Genomic DNA, 15,199 nt, shown 5'->3' on the forward strand with positions numbered 1-15,199 from the left:
TTTGGAATTAGTAAGCCTTTCTACTCACTCCCAAACATCATCTTAATCTCCTCACTTTTATAACAGAAGAACCCAGGTTCCAAAATGAACAGGACTCAAGCTGTTTGCCTAGAACCTCACAATTAAATGACTCTTCTGAAATGGATCCCTCAACACAGAGTAAGTTGATAAGCAAGAAAATGTTATTCTGCCATTTTAAATTTCACAATATTTAAGCAAAATTTTGGCTTAAATTATATTTATAGCATGTGGACGCCATTTTCCCAGGGCACTGATAATGAAAATCCTAAAAGGGAGGCAGCAAGATTCTCTCAGATTCCGCAGTGGGAGAACTGGGTGCAGACCAAATTCCAAGTAAAGAAAATGTGCTGAATCCACTAACGCCACTCCAGTTCTTGAGCACCAGCACTGCTGCCCAAAAACATAGTTGGAGGTTCTAACAGAAGTCTCTAACTAGGTTGATAATATGAGATTCATAACTATTTTGACATCCTTGTGAAAAAAAATCTCAGCGTTGTTTTTCAAAGCTATTGCATAGTTGAATTTTCTTGACTCTGTTCATCTGGGCTGGGCTCCCTCCAACAACCATTGAAAACATGTGTCTGCCCTGGGCACTCCGATGGAATTCTGGGCCCCAGCAGCAGTAGAACGGCCAAAGGCAAATGGCTTCATGCTCATGAGCTGACTTTTGATCCCTGGACGGGGTTCATTGGAGGGTTTGGGGTTTTTTAGAAGGGACAGAGTAGAAACATCTTACAGAAATGTAATCACAGCATTAGGCCATCCATAAAGAAGCTAACAATCTTCCCAGTAAAGTATATTATTTATTTTTAAAAGGGAGGAGGAGAAAAGACACTCTGTTAAACTTACTTTCAACTAATTTTTTTCAATAAAATTGCCATATAGATGAAGCAGTATTTAACAAGATCTTTTGAGTTCTTTTGGAAGAACAAACTTTTATACAATGTTCCAAAAAGACGAGCTTTATAAGAAATATGCCTAATACCAAGTCATGAGATTCCAGTATTGTGTAAAATATTTTTGCTAACTCACATTTTTATATGCATCTATAAATTCTGTGCCAGAATATGAATTAAACCAAAAATCATTCAAGAGTCAGATGAAGCATGAGAGATTCTCAGCTACTCTCTATTCTGACATATCAAATGGTTATTTGGTGACCTTAGGTTATTTGGCAGCAAAATACAAAAGCATGAAAGTTGTATTTCTTTGGGAGGAAAAACAGTTTTTCAGAAATTGAAGCTGACTGACTATTTGAATATGTAACTAAATTTCAGAGAAGTATATTTTTAAGGGCTTTTAAAAAAAATTTCAGTGTTCACTAGCCCCTCTAAATCAGTAACGCTCTTACACTTGGACATGTAGTATTTTAATCTTGATTCTGGACCTTCCTGATATTAGCCAATATTAAAAAGCATTTGATTTACTTATTTTTATTTATTTATTGGAAAGGTAGCCATGGTATATATTTCACAGTTTTATGACTTGGAGTGCCTTTTCTCATTACTATTAAGCATCATTGTGAGGAAGCTTACAGTTGCACAAACTCAAATTCTCTCTTAAATTAACAAGCTTTGTTTCTAACTTAAGATTGTTTGTATCCCAAGTATTTCAAAGCAGAGAAGTTCTCTGTTAGCATTCATTCAGTCCAACAAATAATTATTTGGCTTGTAAATGGAACCACCTAGGGCCAGGTTATATGTAAAATTTAGGTTTTAGAATTGCATTTCATTATTTGTTTTTACAACACATTTATCTTTAAAATAAATGCTGTATCACCGCTAACATCAGAAAACTCAGCTTTTCTAAATTTTAAATTTCATTTTCAAGTTTCTTTAAATAGAAGAGCAGTAGAATGGGACACCACGGGACAGAATCTTATTAAGAAAGTGAGAAATCTTCGCCAGAGACTCACTGCCCGGGCTCGTCACAGATGTCAAACCCCTCATCTTTTGGCTGCATAGAATGCATTTCACCTTGAGACGGTCGAGAGAGAGACCTATTTTGCAATCAGTGACATTGATTTTTAGATTATTTATTTAAAATTCCTATAAAGATCAGCCCTTTGTACAGAAAAATGTGTCTATAAAAATTATGTGTTATTTAATTCTGATACTTTTTGGCTTGTAAATGGCTTCTTGAACTTTTTACAATAAAAATGTTTTAGAAACTGTTAAAGCTGTGTTAAGCTTTCAGGTTGCAGGGACCAGCATAAACCTCAATAACTTTAGTTGATAAAGGTTTATCTTAAAGATGAATAGAGAAATAAAGAACAGGAAACCATCTCAACAGCTCTGTAGCCTGGACTGAGAGAGAACTCAGCAGCAGGTGGAGAGCGTCAGCAGCAGGTGGAGAGCGCCAGCAGCGTGGAGTGGCCTATATCACCATCTTCCTGCCCACCCCCACCTCTGCCAGCGGGACCCCCTCTTTGTCAGGGACCCCACCGGACTTGTAACATCTCATCTCTGCCCAGCTCCTTCTGCCCTCTGCCTGCTTCTTCTGGCAGCACCGACTGCTCTTCCTCCCTCCCTCCACTTCCTAGCTCCAGAGTGGGGCTGCTTGTGACTTCCCGAACCTTACTCTCTAAAAGGAGGGTAGAAATACTTGATATGAGGATTCAGTAAGATCAGGCAGGCCAGACGTGGTGGCTCACACCTGTAATCCCAGCACTTTGGGAGGCTGTGGTGGGTGGATCACTTGAGGTCAGGAGTTCGAGACCAGCCTGGCCAACATGATGAAACTCTTTCTCTACTAAAAATACAAAAATTAGCCGAGTGTGGTGGCACATGCCTGTAATCCCAGCTACTTGGAAGGCAGGGGGAGGGGAATCACTTGAACCCAGGAGGCGGAGGTTGCAGTGAGTCGAGATCACGCCACCGCACTCCAGCCTGGGCAACAGAGTGAGACTCCATCTCAAAACAAAAACAAAGATCAGGCCTAAAAAGTTCCTGGCCCAGTGCTTGACACATAGTAAGTGTACAATATGTAGTACTAATTATTTTTTCTGGGGCCGCGAAGCATAATCTTATGGTTTATCAAATATTTTCAGCAAAGTGCTGTCTTGCCCAATAAGCAAAGTTCTAAAATGATATCCTGGCATTATACACGGCATTGGTTTCCCAAGAGTATTTTCCTCAGCCTAGTTTTCCATACGTTTTTAGGTGGCTGCAAACATATGCCTGCATGGGCCAAGCTGGTGTGTGTTTTTTGACAACAGGAATCCCAGGATATAGAATATGTAGAGTGTGATGGGAACTTTGGTGGACTAGAATTGCTTGCTCACCGGAAAGCATTGAAATTCTAAAATTCTGTGGTTCTGCCACCCAGAAACAGCTGTCTATTGCAGTTTTTTACCTCTATTTCAGGTCCTCTTTGACTAGGATTTATACCTAGTCAGGTCTGTTTTACAGCTACACACACCACATACACGTACAAAACCCTCTTTTTTATATATAGAACTGCAGTAGTTAATTTTTGAAAAAAGTTCCTGTTCATTCAGTGAAAGTGCACTATGAATGCTCTCACCCAAATGAAGTTCTTTTTATCACATGCTTCCAGTTGTCTCTGAGCCTACGTTTCTCCAGTAATCTTGATGCAATCACTGCCTTAGCAGATTTCAGATACTTGGTTGAATCCCCTCAGTCATATGTGCTTGGTTGATATTGCAAAGGTTATCACATTTAATGAAATATGTGAAAGACATTTCTGATTATTTCTTCCTGCTTCTTGACATTTATATCTTCAATCTTCAATTTCTTTATAATGTGAATTCTCTGGAATTGAATAAGGGCTGAACTTGGCTAAAATTCCTTGTTACATTCAAAAAGTTTATCTCCATTACTCCCTTGAGTTTATTAAAGAAGAGCGGTCCCTATAGGCCTTTTCATATTTATTACATCCATAAAGTTTCTCTCTGGTGTGAATTCTGCAATGTTGGCTAAATGTTCGGCTTCAGCTGAATCACTCCCCACATTGGGCTACATTTGGAAAGTTATTTTCCAATAAGAATTCAGTGGTGCTAAATAAGTTATTAAGTTGGTTAGGGGCCTTTTCAAATTTATTTACACTCATAGAGTTTTTCTCTAGTATGAATTCTCCCAGGTTGAGCAAGATTTCGGCATTTGCTAAAGGTCTTTCCAAAGTCATTGCGTGTAGGTCGTTAACAGCAGTTGACTGCAAGGGCTGCATAAGGCTTAATTTATTAATATGGGTGTGCTTATCCGAGTCTGGATTTAATGTTTAATCTCATTGTATCAGTCTGGGTCCAGTCAGGAAGCAAACTACACAGCTGTTTGGATAAGGAAAGTTTAATGTAAAGACTAAACTATGATGGGAGCAACTATGAAGACGTAAAGAGAACTCTACAGGGTATGTAGGACTGAGGAGAGTACTTAAGGAAGGACAGACTTGGAAGGGAGGCTCCTCCCTCCCCCAGGCTTAGGTCAGACCTGGTCAAAGAAGGTGTGGTTGCAGACCACTGGATATTGGGGAGGGTCTCAGAGTTGGCCAGGCCAGGGGTAGTCCATGTCTCCAGGCAGCAGGAAACAAATCTGGGCACAGAAAATCCAAGGCTGGTAAAAATGCACAGGGAGGCAGGGCATAAGGACCCCGCTTGTCAGGGTAGTGTGCAGGCTGGCCATATCCAGAGAGCCACAAGAAACCACCCTCAGGCACAGGCAAACAGGCCAGCAGGCAGGTGCTCAGAGTGCATCAGGGTGGTACTGCTGGCATGAGACCCAGAACATGCCAGTGTCCATGCTGGGAAGACTATAGTGACATGGTCATTGGGCTAGGACTGTGAAGTCATAAAGCAATTGTGCACACTAGGCACATGGTTGGGGCAGAGCACGACTAGATGTCCCCCATGCACACGCACCGCTGGTGGGCCGTGAAGCAAGAGCAAGAGTAAGCCAAACAGCACGTTGGAGCAAGGAAGAGAAGCCTTGTTTCTCCTGCAGTGTCCTTCCAGCACCCTCTATTGACAGCTCAGCATCATGCGCATTGTAAGGAGAAATGCCTCAAGAGCCCAGCCCATCACTGCAGACCTGAGATGATTGATAACTGCCACGCTCATACTATTGAAAGTGGCTCCACAGTTTACTTGGTTGGTTGACAGGAATGTGGACTCAATGTTGGCCTCTATCTAATGAGACAGATGCCAGAATTTCCCTGGCATGATGTGGATGCAGGTATCCAAAGGCTCAGGGAGGTAGGAATGTAGGGGTGGATTGATCACATCTGGCCTCCTCACTCACCTCCCAATGCCATGCTCTGGGCCCAAAAGCTACTTTCTTTATGAAGGCACTGAGCAAGGAGCACCCACAAACCTGAAAAACTCTGTGGTGGCTCATGCAACAAGACATGATGGTGAGAGATGCCACCACCACAGATGTGTTCCCTGGTTTCAGTGGGAATAATGGAATTCTGGGGCAGCAGAGGCCAGGCAGAACCATTTAATTACCAGACAACCATTTACAGTAAAGGGCAGCAGGGCGGTAGTAGTAGTAAAGGATTTTGGGCTACTGGTAATTGACTACACTGTCCCTAAGAATGAAATAGATAGACAGCCTACTAAAATGTTGCTTGAGATATGTAACAGGAAAAACTCCAGACCTGGTAGCCGAAAAACTGACTCGAGTCATCACCATGGAGAGTCATACCTGTCACCCAGTTTCCAGTATGAAAATAATTCTCAGATCCAAAGCCTCTTGATTGAAGGGGAGGCCAGGTCCCCCTGAGGAAGGACCCTGAAGCAGTGCCACATATACATGCTTACGACATATACATGCTTACGAGTATTCTTTAACCCTTCCCCAAAGAAACCTCTTGCCATTTACTTGAAGGATTGCATACTAGGGAAAAGAAAACACCCATATCTCACAGGGATTACTAAACATGGTTTCTGAATTGACACTAATTACTATGGCCTACCAGTGAAAGTCACAGCTAACGGTGGTCAGTTGATCAAAGGAGTCTTGAGCAAAGTTTGAATTACAGAGGGTGAATAGAGCCATGAAACCAACCCGTGGTTATTTTCTGAGTACCTGAATATATCATTGAAATAAACATACATGAAAAATGGCAGACTCTCCTCGTTGGCACTAAGACCCATTGAGTAAGAGCTATTATCCTAGAAAGATTCAAGTGAAAGCCCCTGGAATTTCCTCCTTACCAGGACAGTAAACCTGGTTAGTAAAAAGTTATCGCAATTATCCCCAGGGGCCGGGCGTGGTGGCTCACACCTGTAATCCCAGCACTTTGGGAGGCCGAGGTGGGCGGATCACCTGAGGTCAGGAGTTCGAGACCAGCCTGGTCAACGTAGTGAAACTCCGTCTCTACTAAAAATACAAAAATTAGCCGAGTGTAGTGGTACGTGCCTGTAGTCCCAGCTACTCGGGAGGTTGAGGCAGGACAATTGGTTGAACCTGGGAGGCGGAGGATGCAGTGAGCCAAGACCATGCCGCTACAGTCCAGCCTGGGCAACAGAGTGAGACCCTGTCTCAAAAAAATATATATATATATCCCCAGGGAAATTGAAGAGACTCATGCCACCAGCAAAGAGTTGAAAGATGAAGGGCTGGTTATAGCTATTCCATCATAATTTAATTCGCTGTTTGACCTGGGCAGAAGGGAGATGGATCTTTGAGAATGGCTGAGTTATCAAGAACGTAGCAGGTGAGGACCGCAGTTGCAGCGTCTGTTTCAGATGCAGTCATGACACAGCTTCCGGCATATGGTATACCGCAGCTGCCTGCATGAGCTCCCCGACACCCCTCTCCCAGACCCTATCATGACCTGCATTTCCAGATAGGTTCAGTGCCCACCGCTGGCCTCTCTCATCAATGCTGCCTACCCATCCCGCAGCTCCCTCGCCGGCCCACACCGTGTTCCCAGCCACTCCTCTGTTGCCTCCATTAGACGGCCTTGAACTCGGCCGCGCTCGCAGCGCCGTCCTGGACTGTGACCACCCGGACTCCTACCCTAACCCAGAGCTGTGCGCGACACCCCCTCCCCGCCCCGCGACGGCCAGTGCCCAAGGGCAAGGGCGAGGGCAGGTCGAGGAGTCGGGGACTGCTCCAGGCCCTTACACGTGCTCTTTCCTGGACACTCAGGCCGCAGTGCGAGGGTGGTCTTGGCGGGGGTACTTCTTAACAGGTTCACCTGGTCCCAGGACACTCGTCGCAGATATGTCTTTTCCCCTTGTTGTCACCCCGGGACTTTGACAAGCAAACAAAACGCTTCTTTCCGGCAGGGTTGTACGGACAGCAAGCAAAAGTATTGTGCCCCGTGTGAGGATCGAACTCACGACCTTCAGATTATGAGACTGACGCGCTACCTACTGCGCTAACGAGGCACCTAGTAAGCATATCCGGACGGATCATTCTGAGGCTATACAGCTGGTCTGCTGCGCATGCCCACTTTTACTTTTACTGCTGCTGTAAATCCCGTCCAGAATACTCGGAATTCTAGTTTCGCTGCGTCCTGCCCCTGTCCCGTTTGTCAATTAACAAACACTGTAGCTGGCTTGGCAATGCCTCACTGGGTAGCGGCGACACGGAGAAGGGGGATTTTTCCTCCTGTTGTTGTGAACCGTTATTTTTGTGTAGTGCGTACAAACCGTTTGCACACTCGTGAACGCATGAAACACTTATCAGGCACCCACTGTGTTCCCGGCCCTGTGCTGGGTGCTGCGTTCACAGGAACAAACCCAGGGTCAAGGAGTTGGGCGAAGATGCATAACGATTGGAAAACACACACGGGCGCGCGCGCACACACACACACACACACACACACACACACACCCGCTGTTACGGCCCCCACTGCAGACCCCAGATCCCGCCAGTCCCCGGACTCCTCCCGGCGCCCCAGGTTTCCACGGCCGCCTGCAGCTCCTCGGCTGAGGCTGCGCTTCGTAGGGGCTGCCGGGCTCCGGGACGCAGTCCTGCAGTCTTTTTCTGACTGCAGGACTGACTACAAGACTTTCTGACTGCAAGACTGCAGGACTGCAGTCTTTTTCACCACCATTCCTGTGGCCAGTGCCCTGTTGCACACTTGAGCTGGTTCTGATTTTTTCTTCCTTTTTTTTTTTTTTTTTTTTTTTGCTGTTCAAACAGGACTTCAGGAATAACCGTGGAAGCAGTGAGTTAATGTGTTAACTGGGAAGCCCGCTCTCCTTTCCCTTTCACTCCCCTCCCCTTCCTCCCAGCCCTTTATATAAGCTCATTTACCTACATTATTGCTAAAGGAAACTTCGTGCCCCTATCATAAATGGAAAACAGGTAAGGGTTTTTCCCTAACACATGTTCAGATAAATACATACATAGCTATTATAATAATAAAAAAAGACTCTTCCACGTACTGTCTAAAATCAGCCAGACAGTGGCACATTGAGGATTTGTACTTTTCGCCGTATGTACATTTATACGGCGTTTATACGGTACATTTATAAAAGGAAACTGAGACAGAACTCTGGGCAAGGCCGGGCGTGGGGACCCCTGGGGAGAGTGTGTGGACGCCCGCGGGTCTGGGTGCCTCCCAGGGAAAGGACGAGTGATGGACAGACCGACGGAAGGACAGGGAGTGGGGAGAGGTTCGTGTGGACCTAGGTGGGTGTGCGGATATTCACGGCACAACTCTGTCAGCTTTTCTATTTGTCTGAAGTTTTTCCTTAGAAAATATTGGGGGTGGAATTTTGTTAATCACCTAGAATTTGAGAGATACGGCGGGGTGTTAAGGGGGCAAAAGGCAGTATGAGTACAAGCAGGTAGGGACATACCATCTCGACAGCAGGCACCACAATTGCTGAGGATAGGCGAAGAGGAATCTCGGAGTGGATGGGGGTGGGGCCTGCTCCACCTCCCAGTGGGAGAAGGACTGGGAGCTGCCGGGCGGGTGGCCGAGGGGCGAGGAAGGAGGAGTTGGAGGTGGGGCAGGCTGCCGGGACCCCAGACCCGGAGACTGACACCCAGTCCTCGGGAAGCTCCTGGATCCCACGGTCTAGGGTGGGAAGCCCAGGACCTCTGCCAGCCTCGGGAAGCGCGCATCCACACGCACCGGCGGGAATCCGACCCAGGGGGCTTACTCACTGGTAAGGTTGCTGGGGCATCCCCTGCGGACTGCGGACTGGGAGTGTCACCTAGATCCAGCTGTTTCTCCCAGATCTGCAGGCCCGAGGAGATGCTGATTAACATGCAGATTAAATCCCAACGGTCCTGTCTACCACAATTACAAACAGCCCCACTTTCGGGTGTAGCAGTCCCAGGACTGGCAAGCTACCCAACATATTAACTCACCACTTCCACAGTTATTCCCTGAAGTCGTATTTGAACAGGAAAAAAAAAGAAAAAACGAAAAGGAAACAACCCAAGTGTACAACAGGGAACTGACTGGTCACAGGCATAATGGTCTGTAACAAGAGTATGAGACTATTTCTGTAGAAAGGGGTAGATGTTTATATTTGCTAGTATTTGCACACAGAAAGCTAAGATTGCCGGATGCGGTGGCTCACGTCTGTAATCCCAGCATTTTGGGAGGCCTAGGCGGGAGGACCACCTGAGGTCGAGAGTTGGAGACCAGCCTGACTAACATGGAAGAAACCCCATCTCTACTAAAAATACAAAATTAGCCGGGTGTGGTGGCGCATGCCTGTAATCCCAGCTACAGGAGGCCGAAGCAGGAGAATCGCTTGAACCCGGGAGGCGGAGGTTGCGGTGAGCCGAGATCGCCTCACTGCACTCCAGCCTGGGCAACAAGAGCGAAACTCCGTCTCAAAAAAAAAAAAAAGCTAAGATAGATGATTAATACGCTGAGGGGTGGAAACTGTATGGTTGGAGGTAGGGGTGAGAGGAAGACTCTTTTTACAAAAATACACTTTATTTTCTAAACAGTTTTAGCGTCACAGAAAAATTGCAAAGATAATAAGAGTCTCCATCAAGCCTGCACCCAGGTTCCCATATTATTAGCATTGGTCGTTGGTATGGGTTGTTTGTTACAAGTAATGAACCGGTGTTGATGCTTTAACTAAAGTCCATCTTGACTCGGATTTCCTTAGTTTTCACCAGATGTCCGTTTTTCTGCTCCAGGACCTCATCCATGACACATTACATTTAATGGTCCTGTCTCCTTAGGCTCTTCTTGGCTGTGACAATTTCTCAGATTCTTCCTGGGTTTTGATGACTTTGACAGTTCTGAGGAGTACTAGTCGGGTATTTTGTAGAATGCCCCTCAATTTTAACATTTGGCTGACAGTTTTTCTGGGATGAAGACTTTTCACTGTATACCTTTGAACAGGTTTTTTAAAAACATACTTGAACTATGTTAATCTATAAGCTATTTAAATGTTGACGTACCTTAATTTAAAAGGCGAACTGTAGGAATTAGAAGAAAAGGGAGGAGAGGAGGGGAGGAGGGAGAGGAAGAAGGGAAGTTGGGGAGGAGAAGGAGAAAGAGAGAGAGAAAGGGGGCAGGGGAGCAGGAGGAGCAGGAGGAGGAGGAGGCTACCTGGAGGGGCTGGGCTGATCCTGCCTTGGGCCCACTCTCCCGGCGACCTCCCGGCTCCCAGACCTGGCTGAGCCCGGCGGCCGCCAGGGGACGCTGTGCCCAGGGGTCGCCGCCGCTGCCCCGCAGGTTTCGGCTTTTTCCAAATTAGCCTAGGGACACACCGCGCCACTAGCCGGTACAGGGTACCAGGCCCGATCCCCACGCCAAGGTGGCCCCATCACCCAGATCTGCCCAGGGAAGGGAGGTAGAACAGGAGTTGGGGGCGGGGGCGGTGCAGATATTTCGCTCCGTAAAGTGTCTCCAGCTTTTAAAGATGTATGTCCCCAATTTTCCAAGACCTTCTGAGCCTTCGAGTGGAATGAAACTCGAACGGCTTCCCAGCCGCGGCGATGAGGTCCCGCTCCTGCAGAATCCCGGCAGGAGCGGAGACTCGGGAGGGGACCGCTGGCTGCAGGCGCCCTGCTGGAGTCCGGAACGAGGGTGGTCAGGGTCGCCTCCCCACGGGGTCGCAGATGAGGGAGTGGGGCCGCGCAGGGAGGCTCCTGCAGGCCGTGACCCCCAGGTCTGGCCCGTAGAGAGTGACTGATGGCGAGGACCCGCTGGGGACCCGAGGGCCTCAGCCTGCGCCTGCGCCGGGGCTCCCGGACCAAGACCTTCCGGCCCCGAGGCCTTTGCACCGGCAGCTCTAGGCCTGATGTGTCCTGCCCTCAGGCCCCTCTGTAGAGACGGGGATCTCTTCCTTGCCCTACGTCAGCCGGGTCGGAGGTCACATACCCCCGCGAAAACCTGATCCCCATTGCCTTCATCTGCCTCCTTCTCCCACCCTCCTCCCCAGGCTGAACGCGCTCCTTCCTCCCAGCTAAGCGCCTTGCCGGCGGTGGCTGATTTACTTCCACTCCTAGAGCAACCCGAAGGGCTCAGTGCTTCAATTGCCCCTCACTTACGAAAGCGAAACTCAAACTCAAGGTCAGGCGACCTGACCAAGTTCAAACGATCACCGCCCCCCTTCTCAGCAGTTTCCAAATCCTTTTCCTCCCATGCATTCCCTAAAATAATGTTGAAAAACTTCTGGGCATCTCCTCTCATAATGTTAAGTTGATATCAAAACAGTTTCATTATAAACAATTGCAAAAGACGTAATTACCAGTGTATGTAAATGGTGATTTTTTTAAAATATAAAATTGAGTATATGACATTTAAAAATATACCCAATGGGCCCGGTGCATTGGCTCACACCTGTAATCCCAACGCTTTGGGAGGCCGAGGCGGGCGGATCACCTGAGGTCAGAAGTTTGAGACCAGCCTGGCCAACATGGTGAAACCCCGTCTCTACTAAAAATACAAAAAATTAGCCGGGCATGGTGGTGGGCGCCTGTGATCCCAGCTACTCGGGAGGCTAAGGCAGGAGAATGGCTTGAACCCGGGAGGTGGAGGTTGCAGTGAGCCGAGATCGTGCCACTGCACTCCAGCCTGGATAACAGCGTGAGAGTCCGACTCAAAAAAGAAAAAAAAAAAAGTACCCAATGACATCTATATATGCTATGGATTCCATACAAACCAAAATCTATTTTGAATATATATAAATATGTCTCCCAACATTTGGAAAGTTTACATTTAACTGCCTCCTTGAACTCATTTCCATTCTACTTCCCCCCACAGAATACTATCCCCCTACAGTACATATTTTATGTTTGAATGCGTTCATTGATCACCTAGCATGCCTCTGAGCAACAAGAAATAGAGTTTATTAGAAGCCCATTTTACAGAGTGGAAAGTGTATCTGTGTGTGTGTGTGTGTATGTGTGTGTGTTCTGGGAGGCGGGCTCCTGGCTGACTGAGCAGGGTAACTTAATGGAAACCTGTTGAGAGTGATTCCTTTTCCCTTGTGCCAAATGGACCCAGGCAGGGAGACCCCCAGCACACCCAGGCAACCATCCAGGCCCAGGTGATGAAAACACATCCTGGCAGGTGGTTACAGAGAGCTAAAGGAGGGAGCCATGTGAAGGCACATTCCACAAACACAGGACTTGGGTCTGGCTGTCAAGAGAAGCCAAGTCACTCCAAACAGGGATGAGCAATGTCCAGAAACATTCCAGTGCCACTGCCGGGGAGGAAAGCAGGAAAGAGGGGCCTGTTTGGATGAATGCAATAAATTCTGGTTTTGCTTATTTTCAATTGCACGAATAATATGTACTAATTATAAAATATACGCATACAGCCATGCTGTATTAGTCAGCTCTTACTGTGCTAATGCCGCTTAACAAACCACCCAAAACGTAATGGCTTAAACAGCAAGCATGTGTTTTCCTTTTTCTTTTCTTTTTTTTTTAGATGGCGTCTCACTCTGCTGCCCAGGTTGGAGTGCAGTGGTGCAATTTCAGCTCACTGCAACTTCCGCCTCCCAAATTCAAGCGATTCTCCTGCCTCAGCCTCCTGAGTAGCTGGGATTACAGGCGCGCCACCACACTCAGCTAATTTTTGTATTTTTAGTAGAAACAGGGTTCCACCATGTTAGGCGGCTCTCGAACTCCTGATCTCATGATCTGCCCACCTCAGCCTCCCAAAGTGTTGGGATTACAGGTGTGAGCCACTGCGCCCGGCCCATTGGGTATATTTTTAAATGTCATATACTCAGTTTTATATATACTTGGCCTCCCAAAGTGCTGGGATTACAGGCATGAGTCACCGCACCTGGCCTTTTATTTTTTAAACAGCTTTACTGACATATAATTCACATACCATATAATTCACCTATTTTAAGTGTACAAGTAAATGAGTTTGGTTATCCTATTTTTTTTTAAATTGTGGTAAATATATGTAACACAAACTTTATCACTTTAACCTTTTTTTTTTTTTTTTTTTTTTTTTTTTTTTTTTTTTTTTGAGATAGAGTCTTGCTCTGTCACCCAGGCTGGAGTGCAGTGGTGTGATCACAGCTCACTGCAACCTCCACCTCCCCAGCCTTAGTGATCCTCCCACCTCAGCCTCCCAAGTAGCTGGGACCACATGGGTGTGCCACCACACCCGGTTAATTTTTGTATTTTTTGCAGAGACAGATTTTTTGCCATGTTGCTTAGGCTGATCTTGAACTCCTAAGCTCAAGCCATTTGCCCACCTCAGCCTCCCAAAGTGCTGGGATTACAGGTGTGAGCTACCGCACCCAGCCCATTTTAACCATTTTTAAAAATTTTTTATTTCAATACCTTTGGGGGGTACAGGTGGTTTTTGGTTACATGGATAAGTTCTTTAGTGGTGATTTCTGAGATTTTGGTGCATCCGTCACCCGAAGGAGTGTACCCAAAGTGTAGTCTTTTATCCTTCACCATTTTAACCATTTTTAAAGTTTATAATTCAGTGACACTAAGTACATTCATAGCATTGTGAAACCATTGCTACTTTCTAGCTCCAAAACTTTTTCATCACCCCAGACAGAAACTCTGTGCTCATTAAGCAATAATTCCTCATTCCTCCTCCCTTAGTCCCTGGTAACCTCTAATCTATTTTCCATCTCTATGTATGTATTCTAGATATTTTATATAAGTAGAAGCTTGCCATATTTGTCTTTTTGTGTCTGACTTGTTTCACTCAGCTTCAGGTAAGCACGTCTTTTTCTTGCTCATGAATCTGTGTATCAGCTGGGTTCAGCTCCAGGCTGAGCCTGGGTTCAGTCTGCCCTTCAAGTCTTCGCATTCTCCTTGGACCAGCCATTCACTAAGGTATATTCTTCTGAAAGAGTCACAACAGCCCAAGGGACAAAGCCATGCCAAGGAGGCACATTTAAGGCCCCTGCTCTGGGTATATACATCAAAACTCCCTTGGCCCAAGCAAGTCACATGGCCAAGTTCAACATTACTGGGGCAGGGAAAAATACTCAGCTTACTGTGGCAGAGGGTGCAGAGTCTCAGGCCAAAGGAAAGGAAAAAGAATGAAGAATAATCCAGGCCAGGCGCAGTGGCTCACATCTGTAATCCCAGCACTTCAGGAGGCTGAGGTTGGCAGATAGTTTGAGGTCAGGAGTTCGAGATCAGCCTGGCCAAGGTGGTGAAACCCCACCTCTACTAAAAATACAAAAATTAGCCAGACATGGTGGCATGTGCCTGTAATCCTAGCTACTCAGGAGGCTGAGACAGGAGAATCTCTTGAACCCGGGAGATGGAGGTTGCAGTGAGCTGAGATAGCGCCAGTGTACTGCAGCCTGGGCAACAGAGCGAGACTCCATCTCAAAAAAAAAAAAGAATAATCCAATGTGCCACACATATAGATGTACACAAGTCAAGTCCCCTCAAGTCACTCCTAATACTGTTCCCCTTCCATAGGGAAGCCCTGTGACTGGTCTTCCTACACACAAACATAAAAATAAACACTTGGGTTTTAGGTATCTATGTAAGATCATATGGTACTTACTGTTCTGTGACATTTTCCACTTAACAGTAAGCTGGACCTCTTTCCTTGCCAATACATAGATATCTTCCCTGTTCTTAGTAACTGCAGTAGTGTCTCTGAGGAGAGGAGATCTGGATACAGATACACACAGAGAGAAGATGATAAGGAGACCCAGGAGGAAGGTGGCCATCTACAAGCCAAGGAGAGAGAATGCAGAAGAAACCAATCCTGTCAACACCTTCAACCTAGCCTCCAGCATTGTGCAGGAATAAATTTCTGTTGTTTAAGCCACCCA

At 46.5% G+C, this 15,199-nt stretch overlaps 1 protein-coding gene and 1 non-coding gene across 25 annotated transcripts in view; one reads left to right on the forward strand and one right to left on the reverse strand.

Moving 5' to 3' along the window:
• Positions 1 to 15,199, forward strand: part of TBC1D31 (TBC1 domain family member 31) — a 93,221-nt gene extending 78,022 nt beyond the window's left edge. For 21 of the 24 annotated variants that reach the window (XR_010159323.1, XR_002937747.3, XR_010159322.1 and 18 more), the window contains 2 exons: positions 67 to 159; positions 1,852 to 2,199. Coding sequence is in view for 21 of the 24 variants with exons in the window: in XM_009455853.5 (XP_009454128.1) it covers positions 67 to 159; positions 1,852 to 1,985 (227 nt within the window). In the remaining 3 variants the exon portion in view is untranslated. Of the gene's footprint in view, positions 1 to 66; positions 160 to 1,851; positions 2,200 to 15,003 lie in introns of those variants that run through there. The other 3 variants (XM_009455854.5, XM_063816543.1, XM_054656994.2) reach the window with 2 other exon arrangements.
• Positions 7,303 to 7,375, reverse strand: TRNAM-CAU (transfer RNA methionine (anticodon CAU)). The gene has a single exon. It is a non-coding gene; the product is annotated as a tRNA-Met (tRNA).

Source organism: Pan troglodytes, chromosome 7 (assembly GCF_028858775.2).
Source record: "Pan troglodytes isolate AG18354 chromosome 7, NHGRI_mPanTro3-v2.0_pri, whole genome shotgun sequence".
In the NCBI taxonomy this organism is placed as follows: Eukaryota; Metazoa; Chordata; class Mammalia; order Primates; family Hominidae; genus Pan; species Pan troglodytes.